Raw genomic sequence first — 25,744 nt, forward strand, 5'->3', positions numbered from 1 at the left:
CTCTATGAGGATTAGCATGTGTCCCTCCTCTCCTTATTAACCTGAGTGCAAGTTATTACACATTATAAACTATCTCTGTGTGTGTGTGTGTGTGTGTGTGTGTGTGTGTGTGTGTGTGTGTGTGTGTGTGTGTGATGTATTCTGCCACAGCATGACATGGGCAGAGAGATATGCACTTTCCATTGTGTATGTGTACACAATATCACAGCCAAATTGGCTTGTCCCACTAGTGGTGAGCAGAGTTGTCGTGACATATTTAGAGATATCTATCTATTATTTTGAATGCTATAAAGTAAAGTAGGTCATATTTTGTATACAGATGTCTTTTTTAAAATTGCAAATATGTGTCGCTAAGATTTATGTAATTGCTGCTACCGACTTAAAATAATTCATTACAATGGTATAGAAGGACCTTGAGCATTCGCACCAGTGGAAACTGTAATTGGGGGAGGGTCTATATTAAAGAATACTATTAGCTAATCACACCCTTTTAGCATGTCATCAAGTTGAGGATCCTATTGTTCATAATACGTGTCCCTGGAGTTAATCTGTTTAAATTAAGGTAACGGTCATTGTGAGCAAAATGATTAATCATAGCACTTTATGAGCAATCATTTTTAAAGGGTTAACGACCTTAGAGTTGAGCATCTGTGGCCTCAATTTACGAAAATCCTCAATAACCCACAATGTGTCATCGGTGTTACGATCATTAGTGTTACTTACTAATCCTACTGGTGGCACAACGCTATCATAATGGTAAAACACATTTAAAATCATTAAACTGCCATTGTAGTGGATTAAGAATGGGAAGATATACCCGCATTTCAAGACCTACCCTTTTTTCACCTTTCTAAGTACACAAAAAAAAGCATATACAGTAATCCAACATGTACAAATGTAATAGTTGAATGTCCTAACATACAGAGCTGTCAAAAGGTGGTAAAAAAAAAAGCTTATCCTTTATCATCTTGTTGATCATGGTGACTGTCTCCTGGTAGAGGTGCTTCTCGGACATCAGACTTCGGTAATGTGTTGCTTCCCCTGGGAGAGATAACACAGAGAGAAAGGGAGAATGAGTGAGAAATAGAAAGAGAGAGTGATAGAAAGAGAGTCAAGGAGTGAAAAAGTGATGCAAAGGGATATTGTGACACATTGAGAAGGTGAGATCACAGCAAAATAGACATTAAAAACAGAGAGAGAGAGTGGAATTGATTGATGCGAGGGACAGATAGAGGTAGAGCTAGGGGAGAATGTGTGAGGCTAAGAGGAGTCTATATCTGTATGTGTGAGTAATGCAGGGTGATCAGAGTGAGGCATGCTGGGGGTAGGATTACAGGCCTTATAAGGCCCCTGTGCCATCCATCCCCGTCTCTGCTCCACTCAGCTATTCTTGTCCCGTCTGTCCCTTACCCTCAACTAAGGCAAGACCTCTCTAACAACACTTTTATACACATTTTAATGCGTTGTTCAGGTTTTCACTTTTAGGTGAATACTAGACTAGCTGTTGTGTGGTTTAAGTTTGAATTAATTTTGAGTGTGTGGTAGGTGTGTGAGTGTGTGTCTGTGTGTATCAGAAGCTTTTCAGCGCCTGCCCTCACTCCCCCTATCAGGTGTTTGTCCCAACCGTCTGGAAATAACAGGGGGGGAGAACTCCGGAACGAGACTGAAGGAGGGGAATCAGAAAGCGAGTGCAAGAGGAAACGAGTACAAAGAGGACAGCGAGTGAAGGAGGAAAGCGCTTTCAGGAGGAAGCAGGGTGTGTGTGTGTAGGTTTTATCCAAAGCTGAAGATGGCTACATACACAGTATCTCTCAATGGCTCCGCGCCATGGGGTTTCAGACTACATGGAGGAAAAGACTTCAATATGCCACTTACCATCTCCAGGGTAAGACACTACACACTTTAAGCTTTTCCTGTGTTAGAGAAACAGACTTTGAGTGTGATAAATAGTGGTTACGGTTCGTTGCTGTGTGTGCGCGCACATGCTAAACGTGGGTCTTATTTAATGACGTAATGATTGATGACAGATGACGAGGGGTGAGGAATGACCTGCCAACTAGAGAGTTCTAAAATACACTCCTCTCCCTCTCTGTCACACCCCTCCTCTTTCCATCTAGACCTGTTGCTGTAGTTGTGTGTTATTGCTCCTGCCACACTGACAGATTTCCAGTGGATCTGGAAATGGCAAATAGCAGTAGGGGGAGGAGGCATCAGAGAGGGAGAGAGAGGAGGAGAGGTGCGGTCACATGGAAAGCTGTGTGTTACCTAAAGCGTCCTGCTGGGCCTCTCGGATGCCAAGTGTGTCTCTAAAGACATCCTCTTTGTCCATCTCTGGTCCATAATGGTTGGTCCATTTCGCAGACCTGCCGGCTGCTTTGGAGCTGTGAACTCCCAGTCATCTCAACTCTGTCCTGTAGTCTGCATCAGCTACCTGATGCTGTGTGAGGAAAGAGTGTGATCTCTGGAGAGTCTGATCTCTCCTCATTACTGTCATGATTTGGCAGATGTGAGGTACAGAGCTAGCTAAATAGCCAGCTAGTGAGTGCTAGCTCACTTTGAGACTTTACCTTCCCTGAAACCTGAAGTGGAGTTGTTCTAGTGTTGATTTTGATGAACATGATGGCTTCTGGAGCATAACGTTTTGTTGTGAATAGAGGATCACACACAGTTTCCCAGTTTCTACTTGACTGTGTGTGTTTAGTCACGAGGGGGGAAAAGCAACAGGTTTTGAGAATCTGGGTTGAGCAGGCAACGTGAAATAGAGGCAGACAACAAAGGAACCGGTTTTTAAAGCATTTATTTTCGAGCATGATTCTTTCCATAACTTTGTTATTTTAAGTTGTACCAATAAAATATTAAAACACACAAAACATAAGGGAGGAGAGAAACAAAAAGCACAGGAAGGGATACGGACCAGGAGGCAGGCATCCATTTTCTATATCCTTCCGTTGTCCTCCAAACCAGAGATATGGATATAACGACGTGATACTTATGTCTCCACCCTAACAATGGGATTCGCTGTCCACGGAATGGAACCCATCAAGTTCCCGCCTATTCCTCTCTTTGGATTGGTGGATGCATCTCGTTATTTGAATACTTTTTTGAAAATTCGATGAGGGGTGTTGACCTCTTCCGCCTACATTCAATGGAGAGTGAATATGCATAGACCTAAGCATCACAAAAGCTATATTGGATCAAATAGGCCTCATGAAGCCAATTAGCAATTACATTTTATTTTGACACTATTATTAACCTTCTTATAAAAAATACCCAGTTCCACTGCATCACTCTTTATTTTTCACACAGGCCGATTTTGGAGTGGAGTCAGTTCCCTCACTTCATCTCCACCTGTTTTTCACAATCCACTTTGTTAACTCTCCCTCCTATAGAGCAGTGGGATTGGGTAATGGAAACACTATAGTGTGATGCTATTGCATGATAGCTACAGTATTAGAATGTGTGATTAGGCAATAGCTACAGTATAGAGTAATGTGATTGGTTTAGAGTAGCAATGTAGTGTCATGATTGGCAGCAGTTACTCTTCCTGGGGTCCAGCAAAATTAAGGCAGTTATACCATTTAAAAAACATTACGATACACTTCACAACAATCTTTTGGGGGCAGCAGGTAGCCTAGTGGTTAGAGTGTTGGACTTGTAACCGCAAGATCAAATCCCCGAGCTAACAAGGTAAAAATCTGTAATTCTGCCCCTGAACAAGGCAGTTAACCCACTGTTCCTACGCCTTCGTTGAAAATAAGAATTTGTTCTTAACTGACTTGCCTAGTAAAGTAAAAAATATATAAATAAAAACAACACATTTCCAAACACATTAAGTGTGCACGCTCAGGCCCCTAATCTACTACCACATATCTACAACACAAAATCAGCGTAGGCATGTGTGTATAGTGTGTATGTAAATGTGTGTTTGTATGCATGTGTCAGTGACTGTTTGTGTTGCTTTATACAGTCCCCGCTGTTCCATAAGGTGTATTTTTTATATATTTAAAAAAAATCAAATGTTATTGCTTGCATGAGTTACTTGATTTGGAATAGAGTTCCATGTAGTACTGGGCACCTCCCATAGTCTGTTCTGGACTTGGGGACTGTGAAGAGACCTCTGGTGGCATGTCTTGTGGGGTATGCATGGGTGTCTGAGCTGTGTGCCAGTAGTTCAAACATGTCATTGTGCATTCAACATGTCAGTACCTCTCACAAATACAAGTAGTGATGAAGTCAATCTCTCCTTCACATTGAGCCACCAGAGATTGACATGCATATTATTAATAGCTCTCTGTGTACATCTAAGGGCCAGCTGTGCTGCCTTGTTCTGAGAAAATTGCATTTTTCTTAAATCCCCCTTTGTGACACCTGACCACACGACTGAACAGTAGTCCAAGTGCGACAAAACTATGGCCTGTAGGACCTGCCTTGTTGATAGTGCTGTTAAGAGGTCAGAACAGTGCTTTATTATGTACAGACTTCTCCCTATTTTAGCTACTTTTGTATCAATATATTTTGACCATGAAAACTTGCTCAATTGCTGACAACTTGCTCAATTTCCACATTATTCATTACAAGATTTAGTTGAGGTTTAGTGAATGATTTGTCCCAAATACAATGATTTTAATTTTGAAATATTTAGGACTAACTTATTCCTTGCCACCCATTCTGAAACTAACTGCAGTTCTTTGTTAAGTGTTGCAGTCATTTCAGACGCTGTAGTAGCTGACGTGTATTGTGTTGAGTCATCCGTATACATAGACACTTTACTCAAAGCCAGTAGCATGTCATTAGTAAGATTGAAAAATGTAAGGGGCCTAGACAGCTGCCCAGGGGAATTCCTGATTCTACCTGGATTATATTGGATAGGCTTCCATTAAAGAACACCCACTGTGTTCTGTTAGACAGGTAACTATTTATACACAATATAGCAGGGGGTGTAAAGCCATAACACATAGGTTTTTCCAGCAGCATACTATGATCGATTATGCCTAAAGCCTCACTGAAGTCTAACAAAACAGCCCGCACAATCTTTTTATCATCAATTTCTCTCAGCCAAACATCAGTCATTTGTATAAGTGCTGTGCTTGTTGAATGTCCTTCCCTATAAACGTGCTGAAAGTCTGTTGTCAATTTGTTGATTGTAAAATAACGTTGTATCTGGTCAAACACATTTTTTTCCAAAACATTACTAAGGGTTGGTAGCAGGCTGATTGGTCGGCTATTTGAGCCAGTAAAGGTGGCTTTACTATTTTTAGGTAGTGGAATGACTTTTGCCTCCCTCCAGGCCTGAGGGCACATACTTTCTGGTAGGCTTAAATTGAAGATATGTTAAATATGAGTGGCAATATTGTCCGCAATTATCCTCAGTCATTTTCCATCCAAGTTTTCAGACACCGGTGTCTTGTCATTGCTGATAGACAACAATACTTTTTTCGCCTCTTCCACACTCACTTTACGGAATTCTAAATTACAATGCTTTTCTTTCATAATTTGGTCAGATATACTTGGATGTGTAGTGTCAGTGTTTGTTGCTGGCATGTCATGCCTAAGTTTGCTAATCTTGCTAATTTGCTAGTCAGACTTATTTGCCATTTATTTTGCCTCATCCCTCTCAACCATACCATTTTTCAATTTCTCATCAATCCACAGGAATTTAACAGTTTTTACAGTCATTTTATTGATGGGTGCATGCTTATTAGTAACTGGGAATCATTAGTCATTTCATAAATGTGTCAAGTGCAGCGTCTGGTTGCTTCTCCTTAAACACCACGGACCAACACATATTCTTTACATCAACAACATAGGAATCCCTACAAAACTTATTGTATGACCTCGTATACACTATATTAGGCCCAGGCTTTGGTTTTCCTAGATATGGCTACTATTGTTATGCAGGTGAGTGAGGACCCAAAAGCGATTTAACAGAAACAGAGTCTTTTAATGTCCAAACAGGGAAAACATAAATCCTCAATCTTTACAGGAGATGTCCAAACAGGGAAAACATAAATCCTCTATCTTTACAGGAGAGTCCCCCTTCTAGTAGTAGAGGAGAATAGCAGGGCTAGCGGCAACAGACTGCTGGTCCCTCCGGGTAGGCGTGGGCCGTAGAGGACAGAGACACCTGCTCACATGCAGCATCTGATGAAGAGGCAGATTACGACAGGACGGGACAAGGGCAAAGCAAACAAGAATCCGACAAAGACAGAAGCAGAAACAGAGAGAGAAATAGAGACTTAATCAGAGGGCAAAAGAGGGAACAGGTGTGAGAGAGTAAACGAGGTCGTTAGGAGAATGAGGAACAGCTGGGAGCAGGAACGGAACGATAGAGAGGGAGAGAGATAGAGAGAGAAAGTAACCTAATACGACCAGCAGGGGGAAACGAAGAGAAGAGAAAGCACAGGGACAAGACATAACATGACAATACATGACAGTACCCCCCCACTCACCGAGCGCCTCCTGGCGCACTCGAGGAGGAAACCTGGCAGCAACGGAGGAAATCATCGATCAGCGAACGGTCCAGCACGTCCCGAGATGGAACCCAACTCCTTTCCTCAGGACCGTACCCCTCCCAATCCACTAGGTACTGATGACCACGGCCCCGAGGACGCATGTCCATAATCTTCCGGACCCTGTAGATAGGTGCGCCCTCGACAAGGACCGGGGGAGACGAATGGGGCGCGAAGAAAAGGCTTGACACAGGAGACATGGAAGACCGGGTGGACGCGACGAAGATGTCGCGGAAGAAGAAGTCGCACTGCAACAGGATTAACGACCTGAGAAATACGGAACGGACCAATGAACCGCGGGGTCAATTTGCGAGAAGCTGTCATAAGGGGAAGGTTACGAGTGGAGAGCCATACTCTCTGACCGCGACAATACCTAGGACTCTTAGTCCTACGCTTATTAGCGGCTCTCACAGTCTGCGCCCTATAACGGCAAAGTGCAGACCTGACCCTCTTCCAGGTGCGCTCACAACGCTGGACAAAAGCCTGAGCGGAGGGGACGCTGGACTCGGCGAGCTGGGACGAGAACAGAGGAGGCTGGTACCCGAGGCTACTCTGAAAAGGAGATAGCCCGGTCGCAGACGAAGGAAGCGAGTTGTGAGCGTATTCTGCCCAGGGGAGCTGTTCTGCCCAAGAAAGGAAAGACTGCGTAAGATGCGACCAATAGTCTGATTGGCCCGTTCTGCTTGACCGTTAGACTGGGGTGAAAACCGGAAGAGAGACTGACGGAAGCCCCAATCAAACGGCAAAACTCCCTCCAAAATTGAGACGTGAATTGCGGACCCCTGTCCGAAACGGCGTCTGACGGAAGGCCATGAATTCTGAAAACATTCTCAAAGATGATTTGTGCCGTCTCTTTAGCAGAAGGAAGCTTAGCGAGGGGAATAAAATGAGTCGCCTTAGAGAACCTATCGACAACCGTTAGAATAACAGTCTTCCCCGCTGACGAAGGCAGACCGGTAATAAAGTCTAAGGCGATGTGAGACCACGGTCGAGAGGGAATGGAAAGCGGTCTGAGACGGCCGGCAGGAGGAGAGTTACCGGACTTAGTCTGCGCGCAGTCCGAACAAGCAGCCACGAAACGACGCGTGTCACGCTCCTGAGTGGGCCACCAAAAACGCTGGCGAATAGAAGCAAGCGTACCCCGAACGCCGGGGTGGCCGGCTAACTTGGCAGAGTGAGCCCACTGAAGAACGGCCAGACGAGTAGGAACGGGAACGAAAAGAAGGTTCCTAGGACAAGCGCGCGGCGACGGAGTGTGAGTGAGTGCTTGCTTTACCTGCCTCTCAATTCCCCAGACAGTCAACCCGACAACACGCCCCTCAGGGAGAATCCCCTCGGGGTCGGTGGAGGCTACTGAAGAACTGAAGAGACGGGATAAAGCATCAGGCTTGGTGTTCTTTGAGCCCGGACGATAAGAAATAACGAACTCGAAACGAGCGAAAAACAGCGCCCAACGAGACTGACGCGCATTAAGTCGTTTGGCAGAACGGATGTACTCAAGGTTCTTATGGTCAGTCCAAACGACAAAGGAACGGTCGCCCCCTCCAACCACTGTCGCCATTCGCCTAGGGCTAAGCGGATGGCGAGCAGTTCGCGGTTTCCCACATCATAGTTACGTTCTGACGGCGACAGGCGATGAGAAAAATACGCGCAAGGGTGGACCTTATCGTCAGAATGGGAGCGCTGGGACAGAATGGCTCCCACGCCCACCTCTGACGCGTCAACCTCGACAATGAACTGTCTAGAGACGTCAGGTGTAACAAGGATAGGAGCGGATGTAAAACGCTTCTTGAGGAGATCAAAAGCTCCCTGGGCGGAAACGGACCACTTAACCTCTTACCTCTACCTGGGACAGTTGCGTCCCAACTAGAGCTCTGGAAATGCAAATGTGCTACGCTAAATGCTAATAGTATTAGTTAAAACTCAAAAGTTCATTAAAATACACATGCAGGGTATCAAATTAAAGCTACACTCGTTGTGAATCCAGGCAACAAGTCAGATTTTTAAAATGCTTTTCGGCGACAGCATGAGAAGCTATTATCTGATAGCATGCACCAATACACTACAACAGAAAAGCACAGCAGGGGACATAAACAAAATAATTAGCATTTCGGCGTTACACAAACCGCACAATAAAATAGAAAACAGTCATTACCTTTCACCATCTTCTTTGTTGGCACTCCTAGATCTTTATTTCGATTAAATCGGGCCATATAAAGCCAAGATATCGTTATATGTAGACTGTGTGATAAACGAAAAAAACAGCGATTTCACAACGTAACGTCATTTTTTAAAATTCAAAAAGTAGACAATAAACTTTCACAAAACACTTCGAAATACGTTTGTAATGCTACTTTAGGTATTAGTAAACGTTAATAAGCGATAAAATTCATCCGTAGGCGATGTACATATCATTAGCTGTCGTCTTGGAAAAAATTTCAGGAGAGAGCTCTTCCGGAATGATCTGGGCGGAGACCGGAGGTACGTCGTGCCCCTCTTTCGGTTCAACCAAGAATCAAAGAGGATTAAATTCACAAGATACTCGACTACATGGGGATGCTGTGGGAGTTGAATGCTCGGTCTTATCTAATTCGGCTCACTGTTAACAATTGCTGGAAGTGGCGCAAGGATATTTATTTCCATTTTCTGTGATCAGGTTTTCCTGCGCTTTCCGATGTAACGCACGTTATGTAATAGCCACAGTCGTGATTTAACCAGTTTTAAAAACGTCCGAGGGTTTCCTATACACACATTCTAACCATATGAACGTACTATATTCCTGGCATGAGTAGCAGGGCGCTGAAATGTTGCGCGATTTTTAACAAAATGTTCAAAAAAGTAGAGGGTAGGAGCAACTAGTTAAAGCACGTCTTGACAGAAGTAAGGGCTGTGAGAGGAGCTGCCACCTGACCGAAATTACGAATGAAACGACGATAGAAATTCGCGAAACCGAGAAAGCGCTGCAGCTCGACACGTGACTTAGGGACGGGCCAATCGCTGACAGCTTGGACCTTAGCGGGATCCATCTGAATGCCTTCAGCGGAAATAACAGACCCGAAAAATGTGACGGAGGAGACATGAAAAGCGCACTTCTCAGCCTTCACATAAAGACAATTCTCTGGAGGACACGTCGAACGTGCTGAACATGAATCTGGAGTGACGGTGAAAAAATCAGGATATCGTCAAGGTAAACGAAAACAAAGATGTTCAGCATGTCTCTCAGTACATCATTCACTAATGCCTGAAAGACAGCTGGAGCGTTAGCGAGACCGAACGGCAGAACACGGTATTCAAAGTGCCCTAACGGAGTGTTAAACGCCGTTTTCCACTCGTCCCCCTCCCTGATGCGCATGAGATGGTAAGCGTTACGAAGGTCCAACTTAGTGAAAAACCTGGCTCCCTGCAGGATCTCGAAGGCTGAAGACATAAGGGGAAGCGGATAACGATTCTTAACCGTTATGTCATTCAGCCCTCGATAATCCACGCAGGGGCGCAGGGTCCCGTCCTTTTTCTTAACAAAAAAAACCCCGCTCCGGCGGGAGAGGAGGAAGGGACTACGGTACCGGCGTCGAGAGCTACAGACAAATAATCTTCGAGAGCCTTACGTTCGGGAGCCGACAGAGAGTATAGTCTACCCCGGGGGGGAGTGGTACCCGGAAGGAGATCAATACTACAATCATACGACCGGTGAGGAGGAAGGGAGGTGGCCCTGGACCGACTGAAGACCGTGCGCAGATCATGATATTCCTCCGGCACCCCTGTCAAATCACCAGGCTCCTCCTGTGAAGAGGGGGCAGAAGAAACAGGTGGAATAGCAGACATTAAACACTTCACATGACAAGAGACGTTCCAGGAGAGGATAGAGTTACTAGACCAATTAATAGAAGGATTATGACACACTAGCCAGGGATGGCCCAAAACAACAGGTGTAAAAGGTGAACGAAAAATCAAAAAATAAATGGTTTCGCTATGATTACCAGAGACAGTGAGGGTTAAAGGTAGCGTTTCACGCTGAATCCTGGGGAGAGGACTACCATCCAAGGCGAACATGGCCGTGGGCTCCCCCTAACTGTCTGAGAGGAATGTCATGTTCCCGAGCCCAGGCTTCGTCCATAAAACAGCCCTCCGCCCCAGAGTCTATCAAGGCACTGCAGGAAGCTGCCGAACCGGTCCAGCGTAGATGGACCGACAAGGTAGTACAGGATCTTGAAGGAGAGACCTGAGTAGTAGCGCTCACCAGTAGCCCTCCGCTTACTGATGAGCTCTGGCCTTTTACTGGACATGAAATGACAAAATGACCAGCGGAACCGCAATAGAGACAGAGGCGGTTGGTGATTCTCCGTTCCCTCTCCTTAGTCGAGATGCGAATACCCCCCAGCTGCATGGGCTCAGCACCTGAGCCAGTAGAGGAAGATGGTAGTGATGCGGAGAGGGGGGAAAGGGATAACGCGAGCTCTCTTCCACGAGCTCGGTGACGAAGATCTACCCGTCGTCCTATGCGAATAGTGAGTTCAATCAAAGAATCCACGCTGGAAGGAACCTCCCGGGAGAGAATCTCATCCTTTACCTCCGCGTGGAGACCCTCCAGAAAACGAGCGAGCAACGCCGGCTCGTTCCAGTCACTGGAGGCAGCAAGAGTGCGAAACTCTATAGAGTAGTCCGTTATGGATCGATTACCTTGACATAGGGAAGACAGGGCCCTGGAAGCTTCTTTCCCAAAAACTGAACGATCAAAAACCCGTATCATCTCCTCCTTAAAGTTCTGATACTGGTTAGTACACTCAGCCCTTGCCTCCCAGATTGCCGTGCCCCACTCACGAGCCCGTCCAGTAAGGAGAGATATGACGTAGGCGATACGAGCTGTACCCCTGGAGTACGTGTTGGGCTGAGAGAGAACACAATATCACACTGGGTGAGGAACGAGCGGCATTCAGTGGGCTCCCAGAGTAACACGGTGGGTTATTAATTCTGGGCTCCGGAGACTCGGAAGCCCTGGAAGTAGCCGGTGGATCGAGGCGGAGATTGTGAATATGTTTCGAGAGGTCGGAGACTTGGTCGGCCAGGGTCTCAACGGCATGTTGAGCAGCAGACAATTCCTGCTCGTGTCTGCCTAGCATCGCTCCCTGGATCTCGACGGCTGAGTAGAGAGGATCCGAAGTCGCTGGGTCCATTCTTGGTCGGATTCTTCTGTTATGCAGGTGAGTGAGGACCCAAAAGCGATTTAACAGAAACAGAGTCTTTTAATGTCCAAACAGGGAAAACATAAATCCTCAATCTTTACAGGAGATGTCCAAACAGGGAAAACATAAATCCTCTATCTTTACAGGAGAGTCCCCCTTCTAGTAGTAGAGGAGAATAGCAGGGCTAGCGGCAACAGACTGCTGGTCCCTCCGGGTAGGCGCGGGCCGTAGAGGACAGAGACACCTGCTCACACGCAGCATCTGATGAAGAGGCAGATTACGACAGGACGGGACAAGGGCAAAGCAAACAAGAATCCGACAAAGACAGAAGCAGAAACAGAGAGAGAAATAGAGACTTAATCAGAGGGCAAAAGAGGGAACAGGTGTGAGAGAGTAAACGAGGTCGTTAGGAGAATGAGGAACAGCTGGGAGCAGGAACGGAACGATAGAGAGGGAGAGAGATAGAGAGAGAAAGTAACCTAATACGACCAGCAGGGGGAAACGAAGAGAAGAGAAAGCACAGGGACAAGACATAACATGACAATACATGACAACTATATTGTGATCACTACATCCGATGGATTTGGATACTGCTTTCAAGCTCATTTCTGCAGCATTCGTAAAGATGTGATCAATACATGTTGATGATTTCATTCCTGTGCTGTTTGTAACTACCCTGGTCGGTTGACTGACAACCTGAACCAGGTTGCAGGCATTAGTTACAGTTTGAAGCATTCTCTTGAGTGGGCAGTATGATAAAAGCCAGTCAATATTTAAAATCACCCAGAAAATATACTTCTCTGTTGATATCACATTCATTATCAAGCATTTCACACATGTTATCTAGATACTGACTGTTAGCACTTGGTGGTCTATAGCAGCTTCCCACCAGAATGGGTTTTTAGGTGAGGCAGATGAACCTGTAGCCATATTACTTCATCAGTATTTAACATGAGTTCCTCTCTAAGCTTTACAGGAATGCGGTTCTGAATATAAACGGCCACACCTCCACCTTTGTCTTTTCTGTAGATCTTATAAATGTATTGCTACCACTGTGTCATCAAATGTATTAACTAAGTGAGTTTCAGAGATTGTCAAAATACGAATGTCATCTGTTACCAGCAAATGATTGATTTCTTGAATCCTGATATGTTAACGTGGGCTATTTCTTAGCACTTTCCTGGGATGCTTGATTGTTTTTATTGCTTTACTGGGAAGTTTAGCAGAAGTAGACATGCTCAGGTTATTTATGTTTGTGCAGGGTGAGCTGCTCACAGTGGATTTCCTCAGTGCTAACAGTATAACTCTGGTTCATAGACACATGATTACTGCTGTGGGATCAGCAGAGGCATTCAGGGCAGTAAGAGGGACATGAATTAGGTTACTCCCGTTGTCTTCCAGCGCCCCTGTGATAATGTACATTTTCTGAAGCATTACGACAACTCAGCGGCACAATGGTAGGGATTAAATGAGCTGGTCGTGGGTCATTGATAAGTCATTGTCTCAACGCAGATAGTGTCTAGCAGATAGTGTCGTGTGATTTTTGACTGGAGGATAGATGTAGGCCTGTTCATCATTATTTCCATGTTCTCAAGAGAGACGGAATACATTGTTGTGTCCCATGGCAGAGTAATGAATATTTAGGGATGGATAACAAGACCGTGATTTGTCCAAAAGTTGGTTCTGATGGATGCAGTGCATGCGTGTGTGTGTGTGTGTGTGTGTGTGTGTGTGTGTGTGTGTGTGTGTGTGTGTGTGTGTGTGTGTGTGTGTGTGTGTGTGTGTGTGTGTGTGTGTGTGTAGCTGATTCAGCATAAGCAAAGCAGGGTGGTGAAATGTTAAGAGAGCAGATGCAGTTAAGGACAGAAAAATGGTGCTGCTGTGAAGCCACCCTGAAACAACCGAACAATTTCACACACACACACACACACACTCACACACACACACGAATGCGGACCCACACTGAATAAATGAAGGAACAAAGGCAGAAGGTGTCACTGAGGAGAAAGAGGAAAAGAGAGCGGGAGTGGCGAAAAAAGATAGATAGAGAAGGCGGGTTTGAGTGGCACTAGCAGGTAGTTGGGGGCAGTTAGGTTAAACAGACTGATGCAGGAGGCGTCACTGAGGAGAAAGAGGAAAAGAGAGCACGAGCGGTGAAAAGAGATAGATAGAGAAGGCGGGTTTGAGTGGCACTAGCAGGTAGTTGGGGGCAGTTAGGTTAAACAGACTGATGCAGGAGGCGTCAACAGCACTCTTTATTTTTATCTCTTTAACGAGCTGCTTGTAAGCCTATCCTCTATTCCAGTCCTCAGCCCCGTCTCTCTGTCCATGCCCAGTCCTCAGCCCCGTCTCTCTGTCCATGCCCAGTCCTCAGCCCCGTCTCTCTGTCCATGCCCAGTCCTCAGCCCCGTCTCTCTGTCCATGCCCAGTCCTCAGCCCCGTCTCTCTGTCCATGCCCAGTCCTCAGCCCCGTCTCTCTGTCCATGCCCAGTCCTCTGCCCCGTCTCTCTGTCCATGCCCAGTCCTCAGCCCCGTCTCTCTGTCCATGCCCAGTCCTCAGCCCCGTCTCTCTGTCCATGCCCAGTCCTCAGCCCTGTCTCTCTGTCCATGCCCAGTCCTCAGCCCCGTCTCTCTGTCCATGCCCAGTCCTCAGCCCCGTCTCTCTGTCCATGCCCAGTCCTCAGCCCCGTCTCTCTGTCCATGCCCAGTCCTCAGCCCCGTCTCTCTGTCCATGCCCAGTCCTCAGCCCCGTCTCTCTGTCCATGCCCAGTCCTCAGCCCCGTCTCTCTGTCCATGCCCAGTCCTCAGCCCCGTCTCTCTGTCCATGCCCAGTCCTCAGCGCCGTCTCTCTGTCCATGCCCAGTCCTCAGCCCCGTCTCTCTGTCCATGCCCAGTCCTCAGCCCCGTCTCTCTGTCCATGCCCAGTCCTCAGCCCCGTCTCTCTGTCCATGCCCAGTCCTCAGCCCCTTCTCTCTGTCCATGCCCAGTCCTCAGTCTACCCCATACATTTACATTTACATTTAAGTCATTTAGCAGACGCTCTTATCCAGAGCGACTTACAAATTGGTGCGTTCACCTTAAGACATCCAGTGGAACTGCCACTTTACAATAGTGCATCTAAATCTTTTAAGGGGGGGGGTGAGAAGGATTACTTTATCCTATCCTAGGTATTCCTGAAAGAGGTGGGGTTTCAGGTGTCTCCGGAAGGTGGTGATTGACTCCGCTGTCCTGGCGTCGTGAGGGAGTTTGTTCCACCATTGGGGGGCCAGAGCAGCGAACAGTTTTGACTGGGCTGCGCGGGAACTGTACTTCCTCAGTGGTAGGGAGGCGAGCAGGCCAGAGGTGGATGAACGCAGTGCCCTTGTTTGGGTGTAGGGCCTGATCAGAGCCTGGAGGTACTGAGGTGCCGTTCCCCTCACAGCTCCGTAGGCAAGCACCATGGTCTTGTAGCGGATGCGAGCTTCAACTGGAAGCCAGTGGAGAGAGCGGAGGAGCGGGGTGACGTGAGAGAACTTGACCTTACCATACCATACCTCAGCCTTGTACCCCAGCCCCTACTCTACCTCTACCTCTGACTCCCTAGTCCCCTCTAGTACTCCCTAGTCCCACAGACCTACTTACTCTGCCCTAAGAGTTGTACAGAGACTGCTGTGCATCCATCTAACTCTGCAAATGTAGCAGACGGTGGTTCGTGAAATTCACTCTTCAGCCTCAAGTGTCGCGCCTTGGGCAATTGAAGAAGGCCTTTTCCAATAGCGCAATGGGTTGGAACGCTTTAGGAAGGCAGTCGCGTGTGTCCTGAATTCAAGCCTCTGTATGAGTTGAATCAGGAGGAAGTGGTACTTGCTAAGCAAGCAGCTTGACATCTTTTACAACAACTGTCTGAGCAGTCTGTACTGCTCATTCGGTGTTTCTATCAATGCCTTTCTCTGTGGTGTTTTTTTAATGAGGAAGTTAGTTCAGATCAGCGTTTTCTGCTAGTTTTCTCTAGTTGCTGTTCTATCACGGCCCAGTCATGCCACTTGAAAGTTGCGTTTGAAAATGGTGCCCATTTCAATAAAATTATTTTGGATAACTGTTTTTAGTTTTTGTCGTTTCTAGAGGAGTATAGTATACTCAAGCAGGAGAGAACGAGACGCCAGTCCACTTTTGACAACGGATCTGACTCCTGCTGTTGTGATTGGTGCGTTAGAAAGCTGTGTTTCTTTTGTGGCGCATCTCATTGAGGTGTCTCCTGTGGAACATGACAGATAGACAGTTGAGTTCTGTTAAGATGTTGACCTGATACTATTCTGTAGGTGTTAATACATGCTGATCCATCCTGGTGTGTCCTAGTGTGATAACTACAGCTGGGTCAATTAGACACAGCTTTATCTGATTGGTTTGAGCGAAGGCAGATAACCTGACCGACACTAGGAATAACAACCTTATATACTGAACTAAAATATAAACACAACATGTAAAGTGTTGGTCCCATGTTTCATGAGCTGAAATAAAAGATCCCTGAAATGTTCCATACACTATAATGCTTATTTCTCTCAAATTGTGTGTGTGTTTGAGCAGAGGTATCCATGTCAGTTTTTCTTACATAACCCTGCTTCTGTTACCCTCTCTCTCTCCCCACTGGGCACACACTGGTTGAATCAACGTTGTTTCCACGTCATTTGAAGGAAATTATGTTGAACTAACGTGGAATAGACCTGGCCCAGGGCTCGCTCTCTCTCTCTCTCTCTCTCTCTCTCTCTCTCTCGTTCTCCCTCTCTCGTTCGCTCCCTTCCTGCCTTTCTCCTAACTCTTCTGCTTTCTCTCTCCCCTCTAGATAACTCCAGGCAGTAAGGCTGCAGGGGGCAGTCTAGTCCAGGGTGACATCATCACATCGATAGACGGCCTTAGTACAGAAGGCATGACACACCTGGAGGCACAGAACAAGATTAAGATGGCCTCCAATAAACTGGCCCTCACCATGCAAAAGTAAACATACGCACACACAGGCACGCACACATACAAATGGGCGCACAAGCATGCATGTATAGAAACACACACATACACACACACACACTAGATCTTAAAATACTTACAAGATAACATGCAAAACTACATAACACATGTAATATTACTTACAAATGTAAAAGTCTGTTGTTGTGGCTCTGCACCCAGGTCGAAACGTCCTACCCCTGTTCCCATGGCAACACCCAGAATGGACTCCCCCATGTCAGTTATTCCTCACCAGAAGGTAAACACACACATGCACGCACACACAAAAAAAAGTTTCTGCATTTGAGTGTCTATGCGATTGCCCTTGAACAAAAGAAGATGGGATCAATTGAAGACTGGAAGGCTGTGTGTTGGCGCCCACTAGTGTTTCTATTGCAGCTGTAGCTTCCATATTAAAGAGCAGAGGATCAAGCTCTGGACAAGGCAATGACTGTTTTATGAATGGATAAAGCCATCGATCATGTGACACCATTCATTCCTATGTGAAGACTCAATAGCGCGTTGAAGCCAAATTGAATCGGTTAAGATGCCATCTCTTGGAGACATAACATGCGCCGTTTTAGTTAATCCAGGAAGTGTCGGTGCACGCCAGCTCAGTGCTGCTTCCTCTCATTGAGTTACTCAAGTTGAAGGCCAACTGGGGTACTGGAGGCTTCCATTAGCTACTCCATTATCCTAATAACTTCTTCTTTGTGCTATTTTTAAACCCACTAGAGGCGATATCTGTGCCCCTGCAGAAATCGAACTATAATAATCAAAAACGACCCATTAAATCCATCTGTTTAAGCTAGAGAAATATGTTTTTTTGCATGGGCTGTGTCTCAATCCACCGCATCCTCTGATGTCGGGCTTCCACATCTGCGGTGGAAAGTGTTAAAGCTACAGGATCAGGAGACATCCCGAAAATCGATCTTCTCGCAAGCCTGTAGTGTCCGACAGCTGCAAGCTTCCTCTTGGACTCGTCTGAAGTCAGTGCCGCCGATGTGTCAACTTCTGTTTGTATAGTCCCAATGGTTTGGGCTACAAACTATTATGAACCCCACCATCGAAAGGTGAGACTCTCACAAACACGTACATGTTTTGCTCTACGATGCCCACCAGCCTCACAAGACTCGTCTGAAGGTAACCCGGTGTCAGTTTTTAAAAAATTATTAGAAGTACATATGGAAGTACTTTGGTGCAAAGAAATGCTTAAGTATGGGTAGAACATTTATTTGATCATTTTCTGAGCTCTCTTATATCTCTCAGATATAGGACAGACACTCCAAAACGTACTTCCTTTTTATAAATGATTTTGACTGGTTTGCCGCCCATTAGTATGTTATTCAAAGTGTTTCTATGGGCTAATAGCAGTAAAGCCAAATTCTATGTTTTATCAAATATCTGTTCAAATTCCAAATCAAATAGCTAAATGACCCTTGTTATTACCATCGTAAAATAATTCCATATGTTAGCTTAGTAAAAACCCAGCCCGGACCCTTAGACCTTAGGGAATTGGTTCAAGGACATACATGAAGACTGGAAGGCTGTGTGTTGGCGCCCACTAGTGTTTCTAAAAAATTAAATACATCTGGTGTATTAGCAGCAATTATTAGTACCATGATTGGATTTACACAAAGACTGTCATTTTTTCCGTTCACCATAATGGGGAGGGGGACGCTAATGCGGTCAGTCTTGAACTTCCGTGGCTTCAATGAAAGGGGGCAGTTGTTCTCCCCTGGGCCAAATAGTGAAGAGGATACACCACCTCCTATCTATCTATCTATCTATCTATCTATCTATCTATCTATCTATCTATCTATCTATCTATCTATCTATCTATTTTTCTCCCCATTTCTCAGTTTTTCTGAGTCCCTCACTCTATCTCTCTTGTCATTAAGGAGGGTGAGCATGTTAAAAAAGAAGTAGAAGAAGAAGAAGAGGTGGAGGCGAAGAAGTTTGGGAGACTATTGTCTAAAAAGCCTGTAGAGCCGACCCCTGCCCTCCGTACCCCCCCTCCGCTCCTCCCCCCCTCCCCTGCCGCTGCAGTGTCTCTCTCGAGCCAGAAGGGACAGTATAACTCCCCCATCAGCCTGTACTCTGCACACACTCTCAGAGAGATGGCCCTGCTGCAAGGCAAGGTTGCAGGAGATGGGGCAGGGGACGCCAAGCTGGGAGGAGAGGGGGCAGACAGCGGAGTGCCATTTCTAGGGTAGGTAGCCTGGGGCCATAATGAAATGGTACCCAGTTCCCTGTATAGTACACTTCTTTTGGCCACGTGTTCCCTTTATATTGCACTTCTGTTGACCAGAGTCTCACTGAGTTCCCGATCACCTCCTCCGGCAACAAAACATCCAAACTAACTAGGAGACAAAACACTCCCTCCTCTCCCAACCACGGGACCTACTGGAACAACGTCCTTGTTGTACTGTCCCAATTTTTTATTTCCCTCCTCACTTTGTTCCTGTCCCCACCCCCTCCCCTGGCTATCTCCACTCTAGGACAACTTAGGGTATGAGCCGGGGGGGGGGATCACACATCCCTGCCCACCTGTGTGCACATTAAACAGAACAGTGATCAAGAATACTCAGAACATTCCGTGATTTTCCTGGAACACATTCTCCTGGCTCACATGCACACTCGCCACCCGAAGTGGTAACGTGCACACTCTGACACACACCTGGACTGTCTCCAGGTAACACTGCACCACACTCTGACACACACCTGGACTGTCTCCAGGTAACACTGCACCACACTCTGTGGATGACGACTACAGTCATTCCGCTGACGACAGGTGATTTAGCTGTTAGGAGTTGATGGCCTTTGAGGGAGCATCACTTTTACTTCTTTGCTAAACTCAGCTGAGCTGGGGGGTGAAGTTCGGTGGCTGTGCTGACCAGCATATGGTAAACGTGTCCGGTAAAGTGTCGGTAAGCACGACCGTATACTCGCACAGATCCCTGGTTCAGTACAGGCGACCCTCTTTTTGTAAGCTCACACGTACACAAACTCGGGAACAGCTGCTTCTCGGCACGCTGGAATGTTCCACTCGGGTTGCAATGCATGCCAAGCATCTCATACAGTATCACACACACACACACACACACACACACACACACACACACACACACACACACACACACACACACACACACACACACACACACACACACACACACACGGGCGCACACACACACACACACACACACACACACACACACACACACACACACACACACACACACACACACACACACACACACACACACACACACACAGTGTCCCGGGATAGATCCATCTCTATATACAGCCCATGACACATAAGCTTCAACAATTTGTGTAGTGTGTGTGTCTTGGGGGTTTGGGCTGAAAGTAAAAAGACATTTCCGTTCTCTCCATGAAAATGAACAATAAAGTGCTCTTCTTCTTCTGTCTGAGTGTTTGTGCGTACGCTTGTGCATGTCTATGAGTGTCTGTGTACGTGTGTGTGTGTGTGTGTGTCATGTGATTTTGGAGCCCCTGCTCCTGTCAGTTAGTCTGCTGAGTCACAGGCAATCCTGGGAAATATCACAGTTGATGACACACAACTGCCTTTATAAACTGGGTGATTCGAGCCCTGAATGCTGATTGGCTGAAAGCCGTGGGTTTGACAAAAGATTTCTTGTTGCTGTTCTAATTACGTTGGTAACCAGTTTATAATAGTAATAAGGCACCTCGGGGGTTGGTGGTATATGACCAATATACCATGGCTAAGGGCTGTATCCAGGCACTCCACGTTGCATCGTGCCCAAGAACAGCCCTTAGCCATGGTATATTTGCCATATACAGGGTATATTGGCCGTATACCACACCCCCTCATGCCTTATTGCTTAATTATAACACACAGAATGACTCCTATACCTTACTATCTGGTAATATCTGCTCTCTCTTTCCCTCTCTCTCTCTCTCTCTCTCTCTCTCTCTCTCTCTCTCTCTCATATTGTTACAGATTATTGCAAACACGGCTGGAAAGTCAGTACCGTCTGAATGTGCAGAATTTGCATGAACAAAGTTTAAGAGGTTGTATTTGTGCATGCTTAGCTGTGTGTACTTCGTGAATGGCATCTTGCTCATAGTGTGAGCATTGATCAATTCTCTCGTGATGATGGTGTGTCTATTCTGAGCATTTTTGTCAGAATCATCCTGCCAGTTTGCTGTGTGTATGTGGCAGACTCCGCTTGCAGTACGAGGTAACACTTAATCACTCAATGTACATGCACAAACATGGATATTGAAACAAACAATTTCAAAACATCCACCTGCAATTGAACATGCTTGGAAATATGATAATGATGGGTGTGGTCTTGGTTCAAATGGATGTGTATGAGTTCAGGCCCCTGTACTACGGAAAAAAATAGGGCCTCAAAATAAGGTCTTATGAAATACGGATGGTAGATAAAGAAGATATGATGACATAATCGCTTAGGATCTCACTTGGTGAAGTCCATAGGACAAAAAACAGATGACTGCAATGTCTCTGTTATTAACAAATAGAGTTAAGGGTGGAAACTCTACAATTGACTTGAAAGGCACTCTGGGAAATATTTGAATAATGCTTTTTTTTTGTATTTTCTTTTTAAACTTTTATTTAGCTAGGAAAGTCCGATAAGATTATTATTTTCAATGACAGCCTACCACGGCCAAACCCGGACGACCCTGGGCCAATTTTTCGCCGCCCTATGGGACTCCCAATCACGAGCCGGATGTGATACAGCCTGGATTCAAACCAGGGATTGTGGTGACACCTTTTGCACTGGAATGCAGTGCCTTAGACCGCTGCACCACTTGGGAGCCCTAAGCAATGTGTTAATGTATCACTGTTCCGGTGTGTATGTGAGTCCACGGACTCCACACTTTCAGTGTTCATTTAACATTCTCTGTGTAAATAGTTTTTATTTGACACTGGAGAATTTGCTGTGTAGACATGCGTTCACAATATATTCCGTATGGTACTACACGCGTGTGTGTGTGTGTGTGTGTGTGTGTGTGTGTGTGTGTGTGTGTGTGTGTGTGTGTGTGTGTGTGTGTGTGTGTGTGTGTTGATGTGTGCATGTACACATTGGTATTATATGTGTATTAGTAAAGCATCATAACTAACTAGGAATTTACAGTGTGTAAAGTGCAGAGTGTGTTTGCGTCTTACAGCCTGTTTAGTAGTGGCTTGGGTTGATTTGGTTTTCCTTGCTAGTCCGTAAAACGTGTCAGAGACATTGTATTTCTTGACCACTTTGTGATCAGGTGAATTTTCTTGAAGTCATGGCTTATGCTCAATTTACTAGTCCTGAGGTGACACTATAGACAATGTATTTCACATCAAATAAATAATAAAGTAAGTAGAAAAAGCGAAGTCACCTCAGTCTGCTTACATTGTAGATAGAGACTAGGTACAAAGTAAGCAGTGAGAGTGACGAGAGAGACAAACAGGTACTATACAATCAGATATCGCATACAGGAGAGACAGACAGGTAGTGCTAGTGTACTGGAGAGACAGGCAGGTACAATGTAATCAGTGGTACTGTAAATGTACAAGAGTGAGACAGACCGGGAGTAAGCGAAGTCATTAGTAGTGTTTATCATGTGTGTGTATACCTTGTAGTGCTGTGCAGTGTGTGAGCCCGCAGATAGAGGAAGGTAAGTGATGACTCTGAACCCTACTCCTCTTGCACCTCTCACCATCCCTGCACCTTTTTTTTCTCTCTTTCTTTTCTCCCTCTCTCCCCTTTTTATATCATCTCCGCCCGGTCGTCTGATTCCCTTACAACCTGTGAACCCAAATATGGATCCCCATCGCCGCCTGCCCCCTTCATCGCACAAAACCCGACCAACCCTCCCAAAAATGAACCTTTATCCCTGACCCTTGACCCTGTATCCCCGCGACCATATCCCTCTCCAGTCAGGAGTATGTGCCCAGCTTTAACCCCATAGCTCTGAAGGACTCGGCTCTGTCTACCCATAAGCCCATCGAGGTGCGCGGCCCGGGAGGCAAGGCCACCATCGTTCACGCTCAGTACAACACCCCCATCTCCATGTACTCACAGGATGCCATCATGGACGCTATTGCCGGACAGTCACAGTCCAAGGGCCATGAGGGGTAGGAGAGCACACACACAATGCAGAGAACACATGTTGTGTTAAGAGGCGGGAACTGTCTGGGTCCTGCTGTACTTCTCCACTCCCAGTTATCGTCTGTGTCAATCACGTCTTTCTTTCTTTTTTTCTATCCTTCCTTCCTTCCTTCCTTCCTTCCTTCCTTCCTTCCTTCCTTCCTTCCTTCCTTCCTTCCTTCCTTCCTTCCTTCCTTCCTTCCTTCCTTCCTTCCTTCACTTAATCTACAACCCACCAACCAATCAACCACCCCTGTGTTGTCATCCAAACCCCCACCTCGCCCCCTCTGGTCATGTGACCTCAGTGAGGATGTACCTGCTGGCTCCCCCCTGGCGTAAGTATCACCCCCGACTCCTCCTTTACTCACCGCCTACTCACTCGCCTCTCATATCTGATATGTAAATAACATGTAATAAACTAATATTGGGCTCATGTTCGGCTTATATGCTGTAAGTCTAATAAACCCTATCAAACTCACATCTGTCTCATATGATATCATCTCATGATACATTTGCATATATCATATGGCTCTTGTATTTTTCACATGGCTCTATCCATGTGTCTAGCTCTTTTTCTGTCTGTGCGTCTGTCTCACGGTCCGTGTGTCCAGTTTCTTGCATCCAGAGGTGAACTGCGGTGTTTCAGGGGTTAACTAAGCTGTCTCAGAATGTTTTCAGGGGTCAACTCTGTTCTGATGACATAAAAGGGAATTTTCTGAGTATCACTGGTCTCCCCCTCCTGTTCTAACCCTCCAAAAACTACACGATGCTCCTAACCCTACACACTAAAAACAAATGGTTCTATATAGTGACATATAAGGGTTCTTTGGCTTGTAACCATAGCAGAACCCTTTTTGGTGCTCTATGAAACCTTTTTTTGAAGGTTCTATAAAGAACCATGCTCATGAGGTTCTAAATGTAATACATGACACAATAATAAAAAACTATCGAATTTTAACAATATTATATGGCTATTAAACCAGAATTTAAAAAAAAAATGTTTGGTTCCACAAAGAACCTTTAAGATTGAGAAAGGTTCTTTATAGAACCATTCCACATAAAGGTTCTGTAAATAACTATTAAAAAATTATTCTATATAGCACCAAAAAAGGGTTCCGTTGTGGTTACAACCCTTTTCGGGGCTATATAGAACCCTTTTTTAATGGTTCTTTATGAAACCTTTATGGAGAATGGTCCTATAAAGAAAAATACCATCGTTTTTATTTTTGTGCAAAGGAACAAGTTGAATCCGGTGGGTGTGATAGCTCTGAGCCAGCTGGGGGACGATGTGTAGAGAATTGAGAACTACTAACTTACTCCAGGGTTTAAACAAACTTGGTCCTGTGCAATGTGCATCCATCCTTCTTCTATCCCCTACGGTCTGCATTCCGTTACTAGTTACTGACATCATGTCCCCTGCCTGCAGTGGTTCCCTGCCTATGAAGGACCCAGTGGTTGACAGTGCGTCTCCAGTCTACCAGGCTGTGATCCAGACACATGATAGAGACGAGGAGATTGCCGAGTGGGCCAGACGGGCTGCCAACTTGCAGTCCAAGAGCTTCAAGATGCTGGCCCACCTCACCGGCACCGAATACAGTCAGTACACTTCTACTCAACGACCTCTTTCCCGCGCTCTTGTTCTGTCTAGCTCTTATTCTCTCTCTACGCTCTCCTTCCCTCTTCATCTCATGTCTTCTCGGTCTCTGTACTTCAGAAATTTCTCCTCTTCATATTTTATGTATCCTCACCTCTCTTCTCCCTCTCTTCTCTTCCCTCCCTTCGCTGTCCTCAGTGCAAGACCCAGATGAGGAGGCCCTGCAGAGGTCGAGGTGAGGCGCGCGCACACACACACACACACACATACACACACGCGCGCGCACACTTTACCCTCTGTCTTTCTCTCTCTGTCTTTCTCCCAGGGATAAGTTTGAATCGGAGGTGAAAGGACCTCGCTTCCGCAAGCTGAAGAACTGGCACAACGGGCTCTCAGCTCAGATCCTCAATGTCCCTGAGACTCCCTTCTGATTTATCTGCCAGATCTATCCTTTATCTTAGGAATGATTATGTTTGGAATGGTTTTTGCTTTTCTTTCTTGTTGGTTGTTTTGCCTCTCCTAACTGATAGGGAATTGTACAAAAAAAGTATTTAAGAGAAATTGTAAAAGTGATCATGTAAACACACACTCGTGAACACAGACATGCACACACACACACACATGCACACACACACCTATGTACGCATGCTAACAATGAACAAAGATGCACACACAAATACATATGAATGCACATATACCCACACAATTTAAATGTACTATTATCAATGTGAATAAATATTTTCTTTAAATCAAAATGCCTATGTGAGTGTTGGTCATGTGTCTCGTGTGTCTCTCTCTGGTAGGTTTCTTTAAACATACTGACATAATCTCAGACACCCGGTGATCAACAGTTGAAATGAGATAGGTAGGGAGATACAGTGCATTCGGAAAGTATTCAGACCCCTTGACTTTTTCCACATTTTATTACGTTACAGCCTTATTCTAAAATGGTTTGAATAAAACAATTTCCTCATCAATCTATACACAATACCCCATAATGACATTGCAAAAAACACTTTTTGGAATTTTGGGGGGAAAATGGATTAAAAATAAAAAACAGAAATACCTTTATTTATAGATACTACCATACAAAAGTTTGGTCACACCTACTCATTCCAGGGGTTTTCTTTATTTTACTATTTTCTACATTGTAGAATAATAGTGAAGACATCAAAACTATGAAATAACACATATGGAATCATGAAGTAACCAAAAAAGTGTTAAACAAATCAAAATAGATTTTATATTTGAGATTCTTCAAAGTAGCCACCCTTTGCCTTGATGGCAGCTTTGCACACTCTTGGCATTCTCTCAACCAGCTTCATGAGTTAGTCACCTGGAATG

At 45.6% G+C, this 25,744-nt stretch overlaps 1 protein-coding gene across 3 annotated transcripts; it reads left to right on the top strand.

The window, feature by feature from the left end:
* Positions 1–1,319: 1,319 nt before the first annotated feature.
* On the top strand, positions 1,320–25,155 carry LOC115144081 (LIM domain-binding protein 3-like). Of its 3 annotated transcripts, XM_029684780.2 has the most exons (10): positions 1,321–1,421; positions 1,611–1,885; positions 16,509–16,660; positions 16,847–16,922; positions 20,652–20,674; positions 22,596–22,793; positions 23,112–23,141; positions 24,233–24,402; positions 24,599–24,635; positions 24,726–25,155. In XM_029684780.2, exons 2-10 carry the CDS (start codon positions 1,790–1,792, stop codon positions 24,829–24,831), a joined length of 888 nt encoding a protein of 295 aa, XP_029540640.1. In that variant the 5' UTR covers positions 1,321–1,421; positions 1,611–1,789; the 3' UTR covers positions 24,832–25,155. The 3 variants fall into 3 exon arrangements, with proteins under 3 accessions (XP_029540638.1, XP_029540640.1, XP_064858530.1); XM_029684778.2 differs by lacking the exons at positions 20,652–20,674; positions 22,596–22,793; positions 23,112–23,141 and adding an exon at positions 18,565–18,875 and having other exon boundaries at positions 1,320–1,421; XM_065002458.1 differs by lacking the exons at positions 20,652–20,674; positions 22,596–22,793; positions 23,112–23,141 and adding an exon at positions 18,565–18,875 and having other exon boundaries at positions 1,367–1,421; positions 1,546–1,885.
* The last annotated feature ends 589 nt before the right edge of the window (positions 25,156–25,744 follow it).

Source organism: Oncorhynchus nerka, linkage group LG16 (assembly GCF_034236695.1).
Source record: "Oncorhynchus nerka isolate Pitt River linkage group LG16, Oner_Uvic_2.0, whole genome shotgun sequence".
Classification (NCBI taxonomy): domain Eukaryota; kingdom Metazoa; phylum Chordata; class Actinopteri; order Salmoniformes; family Salmonidae; genus Oncorhynchus; species Oncorhynchus nerka.